The sequence below is a fragment of the Pygoscelis adeliae genome, unplaced genomic scaffold, assembly GCF_000699105.1.
Source record: "Pygoscelis adeliae isolate BGI_AS28 unplaced genomic scaffold, ASM69910v1 Scaffold226, whole genome shotgun sequence".
Taxonomy (NCBI): Eukaryota; Metazoa; Chordata; class Aves; order Sphenisciformes; family Spheniscidae; genus Pygoscelis; species Pygoscelis adeliae.
In genome coordinates, this window is record NW_008824983.1 from 3,636,997 (window position 1) to 3,646,106 (window position 9,110).

At 40.0% G+C, this 9,110-nt stretch overlaps 2 protein-coding genes across 2 annotated transcripts in view; one reads left to right on the top strand and one right to left on the bottom strand.

The window, feature by feature from the left end:
• IGF2BP3 (insulin-like growth factor 2 mRNA binding protein 3) overlaps positions 1 to 4,027 on the top strand; it is a 120,624-nt gene extending 116,597 nt beyond the window's left edge. Inside the window, exons 14-15 of the mRNA XM_009325760.1 lie at positions 339 to 452; positions 1,383 to 4,027. Coding sequence (XP_009324035.1) covers positions 339 to 452; positions 1,383 to 1,484 — 216 coding nt within the window. The 3' untranslated portion in view covers positions 1,485 to 4,027. The remainder of the gene's footprint in view (positions 1 to 338; positions 453 to 1,382) is intronic.
• Positions 4,028 to 6,509: 2,482 nt separating this feature from the next.
• MALSU1 (mitochondrial assembly of ribosomal large subunit 1) overlaps positions 6,510 to 9,110 on the bottom strand; it is a 7,141-nt gene continuing 4,540 nt past the window's right edge. Inside the window, exon 4 of the mRNA XM_009325761.1 lies at positions 6,510 to 7,920. Within this exon, the coding sequence (XP_009324036.1) occupies positions 7,691 to 7,920 (230 nt within the window). The 3' untranslated portion in view covers positions 6,510 to 7,690. The remainder of the gene's footprint in view (positions 7,921 to 9,110) is intronic.

The following is a 9,110-nucleotide window of genomic DNA, read 5'->3' on the forward strand; positions in this document are numbered from 1 at the left end:
GTGAATTTTCTGACCTTAAACTTGTAAACTCAACTGTAAGCACTGAGGCATCTATTTGCCTTTTCAAGTCATGTATTGAACATCTTCTGTGTTGTATTTAGTCTTTAAAACGCCTCTACAAACCAAGAGAACTTGGTGCTAATTTATGTTGGAGATACCAGAGGCTCATCTTGCGAAGTGCGGACTGCTGCACAAAGATGCTTTCTGTTAGTGTGTTTCTCTTTTTTTAAATGTAACTTAGAGGATGATGTTTCTGTGGTCAGCAGTATCTTTGAGGCTTGGTGGTTGTGGGATATTTGTTTGTTTAAGGTTTTCTGACTTCTACTATCTATTTACAGGTAAATGAGCTTCAAAACTTGACAAGTGCAGAAGTTGTAGTCCCTCGTGACCAGACACCTGATGAAAATGATCAGGTGGTTGTGAAAATAACTGGTCACTTCTATGCATGCCAGGTAGGAGGACTGGAATGAATTTCTATATTGCCTTGATGTTTCCATGGTCTTCCTTTTTATATCCACGTGCAGAGCCAAGGGATGGAAGACTTTTTTACTCAGGATACAGAAAGCACTGCTTGCCAGGCTCTTCTAATTGTCTTGCTGCGATAAACTTTCCTCATGCCTGTGAGAGATTTATAACAATATTGCACTTTTACATATGTAAAAACGACCTTCTTAAATTCTCCTATCAATAGATGTAGGCTCTGGCACTGCTAAAACTTTGAAAGCAAAAGAAAACCCAAGTTGTGATCGGACTGAAATTCAAACGGAAGGGAGATACAAGCTATCTCATAATACCTGGCAAGAGCTGCACGTATATATGCAATTTGTCCACATCGCCCAGTCTGTTGATTTAGTATCATAAAGAAAAGGATCACAAGATTCCTTCCCTCACTTAACTCTTAGTTCGGACCAATTCCTTTTGATACCTTGGTATGGGTGACTTGTAGTTCAGAAAGGAGATGGGAGGGCTGGTAAATCCTGTAAGTCTGACCCTCTGGACTCCCTGCTGTATAAAAAAAAAATTGTCCCCTCTCTATTAAAATAGTGGTTCTTATAGAACATTAGTATCTCCAGAGGGAACAAATACAAGTAGCTTGTATCTTCAGTGATCTTAATGTTGGTAGTCATCTTCCCATGCTCATGCTTTCTGTATTACGGGTGTGAAAACTGACCATGCGGGTAGTTGTGGTAGGTGGAAAAAGAAGAAAAATTACGTTGTACATCGTGACTAACGCAAGTGTATTTAACTAATGAATAATCTTGTCAGTACTAGGAACTTAGTTATTCCGGCCTTTCTTAATCCCAGTAGCATCTATAGGCAGTTGTAAACAGCAGTCACTGCGGCATGGCATCGTGACGGGTTGTTTCTTCTTTGTCCTTCAGCTTGCTCAGAGAAAAATTCAGGAAATACTGGCTCAGGTAAGAAGGCAGCAGCAACAGCAAAAAACATTGCAAAGCGGACAGCCTCAGCCAAGACGAAAATAAAGGTTTAGGAAATGGCCCATCAGAGACAGATGCCAGACCAAAGACAGACTGTGCGACAGAGAGACGGGTGGTGAGCACCTGTTGAAGTTATATGCAGAAGATCCACCAAGCCAATCACCTGTTCGAGGACCAGGCAACCGTTGAACGCTGTCTCTGAGAATGTATTCTTTAGGCTCTCTCAAACTTTTGAAACCCAGCTTTAAAATAAGGACCCCTTCACTTCCCTTTTGTTCTATTCTCACAATTTAACATAAACTCGTTAGTCTTTTTTATTGTTCTTATTATTCCCCAACAATTTTAGAACTTGGTTTAATGAAGCTTTCTCTTCTGAGTTCACTGGTTTAAAAAAAAAAAAGAAAAGAAAAAAGAAAAAAACAAAAAAAAAAGAAAAGGCATTGCTCTTATAGGTCCAGTTGTAAAAGAAGAAACACATTTGGAGGGTGGGATTGCGGGTGGGCTAGGGTTAGAGCAAGGGTATCGACAAGAGTTTAAGTGTTAGTCCCAATGTTGAAACAAGTGGCATTTTTTAAAAATAATTTGGTTGCATTTTTACATAACACTGCCATGAATAACCTAAGGGAAGTGTTGAATGGTGTTGGCCAGGGCATAAAAAGATAAATATGCATTTTACTAAACTACCTCAGGCATTTAGTACCTCAATGAGAAATTGTTCCTTTTTTGCTTTTTTTTTTTGGTATTTTGTATACTTTATAAAGCTAATAGTTCTTGAGCATTTTATTTTTTTAAAAAAAATTAAAATTTGATCAGCCACCAGCCAGGAGTACTACGGACTTATCGGGGAAAAAATATAGTAGAGCACTTCTAGCTGCTGGCTGATGGGAGTAAGGTGGGTAAAAAAAACACAGCCTCAGATTTTCTGAGGGCTTCAACACCATCATTTGTTTAAAAAAAAAAATTCAGTGAATGTTCAAAAGATAGTGAATGATGCCAACATTCTGATAGCAGCAATGCCGTTTAGTTTTCTTTTAAGATGGGATGAAAAAGTTTGTGACGGTACTTTTTTGGGAACAGGACAAGGAAGTGATGGCAAGAGGCTGGGGTTGGGGGAAAAATTTAGAAGGCTGCAAGAGGCTGAATTTTTTTTGTGCTACTTGATTGAATGCATGAACCCTTTGTGCCTTTGACCATCACTACCTAATAATGCTACATTTAACCATTTGCAGCCCATTTGGACTTTGCCATTTTGTTCAAAGAGCAAGCTTCATCTTCAGTTTGATAGAACACTCGATCTGCTAGAGCGTATTTGAGGCCACGAGGGTCTCTGCTGTCTGCAGATCCACATCATACTGCTTTCAGTTACCACGATGGGGGAAGGTCAAACAGTGTTTGATCACATTGAAAGATAATGAAAGGCTAAGTTTACATATCCAGCCGCTGTTATGGGCCACACTAAGCCACTTTGAAGGTTTTAAAAACTATTACAAGAAAAAAAAAAAAAAACACAAAACAAAACAACAACCTCTCTAGCCTGGCTTATAATAGATGCAGCAGGATTTATGCACGTTCTGCAACCAACCATTAGAGGAAAAAAAAATGTCAAAAGGCAGGGATAACAGGAAAGTTACCAAATTTTTTAATTTCCGAATGTAATTTGAATGATGATTGTGGTAATAGTGACACATTCAAGTTTCTACAATAAACTTCAGTCTACCTCAGTTTAAGAAAAAAAAAAAATATGTGGCAACACATGGTTCATAAAGACTGCTGTGTGTGTGTGTGTGCGCGTGCGCGCCTGTATGTGTGTGGTCGACAGAGCCATGCTATTACCTCTGAACCTTTTTTTTGTGATGTTTTTTGTGCATGAGATGATCAGAATCACCATGCTGCACTGATTTGAGGGGCACAACGAGCAAAAACATTTGTTTCATCATTTTGTTATCTACCTCTTAGGTTCATGTTGAAATAGAGGCATTACTACATAGACTAGATAATTTTCCCAAAGATCATTGTTGTACAGATTAGATAATTTTGAAAATGGTCTGAAGTGTTTTTCCTGCATCTCTTCTTTACTAATTGGTTTAAAAACCACAAACTTATGTTGTAGTTTTAGCAAAGAAAAATGAGTTTCTTTTCCTTTTTTGACAGTGACCTTCATCTAGCCTTTAGGATAACTTTTTTTTCTTACAATGAATTTAAAATTACTGAAGTATGAAAAGTCATAGCTTTTTAATTTTTGTTGAGGCTTAAGTCAGTCTGACGTTCCTTTCTTAACATTTGAGAAGGATTTGACTTCATTATTTTCCATAAAAATTACTTTACAAATAGGTGCTGCATTTACATCTGCTGATTTAAATACTGTCATCTCTCTTAAATTTCTAGACTTAGTAGGGTAAATCATGTTTTTCTTTTCAATTGAGACTTGGTAATTTGGAGTATTTGGGAATAGCTAGAAAGTAAATACTGTAAATGATTTCAATATCCACAAAGTATGGATCATTTTTCATCTGTAATGTGCCCCCCAATGCAGCTCCACTTGCCAGATGCCTCTGAATGGAATAAAGAGTTTAACTCCTATCATCAGATAAAGTTGTGTGGTGTTTTTTTAAACTAATGAGGCATAGGAACAGACCGTTCCAAGCATTTGCGGTGCTTTGATCAAGTTGGTTTTCTGTCCGTAATAATAACTGGATAAGGATGAACAGTCACCGACAGGTATTCCATAGCTGCTAGGCCACCCGGCAGCCAGGTTACAATGTTTGCACTACAAGCAGTGACTTCTGTAGCTTAGAATTCAACTCCCTCTTGCATAACAATGCTATACAGTCTATAGTACAACCTGTAGTTCATGGTTTCAGTCTTATGCAGATCATTTATGCCAGTTTGCTGGGGAAGGGATGCGTAGTCAATAGTCCTGACCCAGGGCAAACATGAAGGAATCTTTAACAGGTTTGAAGCAAGATCTGAATTGCATGAAACTTTTTTTTTTTGGCTGCTTTTTACCTAGTCTTTACTTTGGTGCTGCCAGTGTGATGAAGCTGTGTAATGACCACTGCCCTAGAAGCTTGGATAGGCAGAACCGGTCACACCAGCAAGCAAATGTGACGGCAACCTGTATCTTGCTCCTACCACCACCACCCGAACACACACCAATTGCCAGTGAGGTGGTATCGCTGCTCCATTTAGATCCTTGTTAACATTTTTTGGAATAGAAATGAGACTAGGTGTTTAACTGAATGCTTTAGAGTGAGAGGGAGGGGTTGGGGAATGAATAATCATGAATAATACAATTCTGCATCTTTTAAAGAGGAGTGGAAAACCAAACTTGCCTTCCAAACTCTTGCACCCTCCCACTTGTCTTCACAGCTCGTTTACTGGGACCAACCAGCAGAAAGAGGGAATTGGAGAAATGATGTCTGTTCATGACACTGCATAGGGTATTGCATTTCACAGGGAACTCTAAGCTCATTTTTCATGCCAATACTGAGCTATCTTCTCAGAACTGGCATCCCTGCCATTTGAGCAACATAAGAAGTTAAGCCTTCCTCTGTATCGCTGGTGCATTTGTGACAGCTAAACCCCCGACTGTTAAGCATTTGCTTAATCATGGTGCTTTTATTTGCTTCTAACCTTCCAAAGCTTTTATTCCTAAGCTGCAATTTCAAAGGCATGCGCTCTTTGTATTAGTTTCCATTAAATGAAGCATGTATGCTGTGCAGGACAGCGTGGTCTTGACATGGTACCAGGGCATAGGGTTTTTAAATGAACATGAAAAATTGTGGAGTAAGCACTCAGGCTGGGCTGTAACAGAGATATTAGCTCACCTGATGAACGCAAACACTGCTTGATAACCAAGTTACTCAAATGCAGTGCAGGAAATTGATGAAATGATGACAAAAGTTTCACCTTGATAATTGTTTCTCCTGTTCATCCCATCACCAAGGGGAGAGAACGGCTCAACGGAGCCACACCTGCATGTACCTCTGTACAGGATGAATCTATAGTCTCATTGGACAAGCTGCTCACTATTTTTATTTTACACAGAAATCACCTGATCCTTAGAAATGAAACCATTCCCAAAAGTTTTCCTTCCAAAAGGTGTTCAATGTTGCACAGCACTGATCATTCAGACCATCTTTCTTAATTCCTAGGTCCCAGTTTTTAAGAGGGTCAGGCCGAAGGCTCAGCAAGTCTGGCAGGCAACCTGGCTGGGGCATTGCAGGAGCTTGGCACAGATCATGACTGCTCCTGTTAAACAGGGGATGAGGAAGTTCTTTTCCTGAGCTGGCAGTCCTGATTATTTAATAGCAATCAGTGGATGTTCCATATAACTCCTTTTCATAATGTGCTTTCGCAGTAAATTCGGTTATACTTTTTCATTTACTTTACTGTTTTTTGTCTCCTCCGTTCATTTGACGACTTTTTTTTTTTTTGTCTTGTCTTACAGACTTACCCCTTTCCGGCTGTAAAAGTCCTAGTCTGTTCACACAGAAGCTGTTTCCTATCTCTTACTGTTCTTTTCTGGGTGCTCCTTTTGTTACTGTGCTCCTTGAGACAGGATACTGTATGCAGTTCTGGTTACTAAATGTGGGTTCATATAACGGCATAATGTTTGCTGAACCTGCTTCTATTCATCTAGTATTACTTATCTGCAGCAGCAGCAGTAAAAGGCAAATGGTTTCAGGGAATGATCCAAAGTTACTCCTACGTATCCCTCCTAGGAGGAAATGCCTGATTTAGAACCCATCACTCTGTAAGACAGCCAAGGTTATCTTTCTCCCATGCGGATTACTTATTGCCAAGTATCATGAAGCATTTTGAAAATTTCTTTGCAGTCAGATTTACCACCAATACCTTTATTTTGTGGGCAAAGATGTTTTATGTGCATAGTTTAACTACATTTAATAAATGCTCCTTGCTTAATTTGCAGAACTATCTGCTGCCTCATATCAAAAGAGCAGGTGAACTCAGGGGCAGTTATTCCTGAAAGAACAGAGGCTAGACACAGCAAAAAAAACCCATGACCAGTCTAGAATGAGGGAGGTGTTTGTTTTTGTTTTTTTAAAAAAAAAAAAAGCCAAACAACCCCCCCTTCCCTGTAAACAACACAACCACATGAGCAAAAACCAAGGTCATGTTCTTTAAGTGTTACAAACAGCAGCTGCTGTGCAGGGAAGAGATACAGACAGAGCTTCAAGTAGCTTGTGGGGCTATGGGGGAGAAAGGCGATTGCCCTCAGGGTTCCTGCTTCCTGATGCACGGCAGAGCAAGCTTCTCCAGAAGGAAGAGATCCTAATCTAATGATGAAAGCCCTGTCCCGTAGTGGAGAAAAGCATCTTGTTTCGCATTGCCAAGTTTTGTTACCATCTTGAAGCTCTTCTAACTGGTTGTTAGACCATGCGGGCGGTCAGACCAAGAACATGCTGCACAATGACTTCTGAAAGTGTTGGACAGCCCGTTAGCAGCAAGTAATGCTCAGTGACTAAGGGTTTCCTTTAGAACTACGTTCACCCACTTCAGAAGGAGCTGAAGGTTTACACTGCCATAGCGTGTTGCCTCAGTGTCCTTTTCCAGAAACTAGGTGAGAGGAAAACTAGGAGAGGGGCCAACTGCACACTTAGAATGAGCTGAATGTTTTAACATGGAGACAAGGAATTGAAGCTCTTCAAGTTTTGTTTTTTTTATTAAAAACAGATTGGCCTTGGCTGAAAAACTGACTTACTGTTCTGTTAACTCAAGACACATTTATTTGTCGCTGCTGCTCTTGGCTTTTATGTGCTCAGCAATACCAGTCTGTTTTCTCCTTCGATTCAGAGCATGACTTGCTTCATCGTGACCAGAAGCAAATGGCTTAATACAAGAAGCCTCATCTAACCTGTACTATTTCACGTAGTTTCTCCTGGCAGCACTCAAGTCTTTTTGCGCTGCCACTACAGGTAGGTCTTTCCAAGAAATGAGAAAAACAATTACCGTAGAGGCTGAGCATGAGTTTTAGGGTAAGTAGCTTAAGCAGCTGTCTTTGCCCCACTCTTCTTACTGCAAACTCCATTGAGACAGTGACTCCCCCAGGAAGCTCCCTTATGATAGGATTCCTTCTTTGACATTTTACGTTTGGACTCGATCTTAAGGGTCTTTTCCAGCCTCAATGATTCTGATCATTTTTGTAGCTTGTTCAGAACTTTACCTAGGCATATGCAATAAATACACTGTTTTGAACTGATCAACTGTAGTGACTGTTAAGTCATTAATCAAGGCTGTATGTCTCTCAGATCTGTGAAGGCACACTCATTTGTCTTTCCACTCAAAGCTGTCTCAAGATGATCACTGTCGTTAGGAGTCAGTCCAAGTATAAAGTCTTCTGGCAGTGACTGTGGAGTCATCTGTGCTAACTGGTCATCATAGGAACCAAGAGTCCATAGCTTCTCCAATTCATAAGCCTCTCGTGTCTCCGGCAGCATGAAATGCATCACAATGCTACCTGCACAGAAGAGAAATTCACAATAAATTAATGTGAACTGTAAAGCACCACTACGCTTCCAGCTGCTGAAAGAGTTCAAGTCTTCCACCCCCATTCTGGCTAGATATAACAGGTCAGCTGGTGGAGGTCTCTTAAGCTGCCGATTCCAGTTCTTGAACAGTTAGGAATTGGTCACTCCTTCAAAAGACTCCAAGACTACAGCCGGGGGAATGAGAGGGACAATACTCTGATTTGAATTAAAACACTATCACAAGACTCCAGACCAAAGAAGTGATGACTTCCAGGGGACAGAAGGAAGTAAGCTGAAAGAAATTTTACTTGAGAGAGTAACATGGACTTGAAAGAGTACAGATGGACTTTCAGCTTTCCTATATTACCAACAACATTCAGCTATAGCCAAGTAATTTTCCTTAGGTGTGTTGCTCACTTCTCAGGTGGTTTTTATAATTAATTGCATTAATTCTGTGCAAAAATAGTAGAGAATGTTAATTCCAGTGTACTTCTAATGCACTTTTTTCTAGTTATGCCCTTAAATTTCCACCGGTCTTCAGTTATAACTATCAAAATCATTGACAGTAAAGTAACCAAGGCTTAACATCCCTGGCTGCAGTGCTCCTCACTCACCCATGCTCTCTTTTACCCTCTAACTTTGTGTTTTGGCTTGAGATTCTAGGGCTAGCAGCGAAGGAGAAATGCTTTCTGAATGCAGTCTTTTACGTTTGTGTAGAGAGTTTCACACTTGTAGAATAAAGAATTAAACTCAATTTTTTAGGACTGAGGTTTTACCCCATGTCACGGTATGATCTGGACAGTGGAAAAGTCTGTCCAAGAGTTCGCTACTAGGGCAGCATACAAAGAGCCCCCACTCCCCCAGGCAGGGATTATAAAAACCTGAGAAAATTGACTGAAGTAGCTTTTCTCTTTCCATTAGTGTTATCTTCAATTTATTAAGACCTGTTTTAGCCACTGAAGAGTAGCTACTGCTTTCTTCTCAGTGCCAATGATCTTTAGTGAAAATTTATTTAGTATCTCAATGAGCTCAAGCAACAACAACTAGAATTCTAAACAGCAGAGTATTGTGACCTCTCCACAGCAACCAGGGTTTACGGTGAGATGCTTCCTTCAACAGAGAGCTCATGCAGAAATTCATATTTGTCAGATTCACAAATATTTAACAAAATCAAAGCACA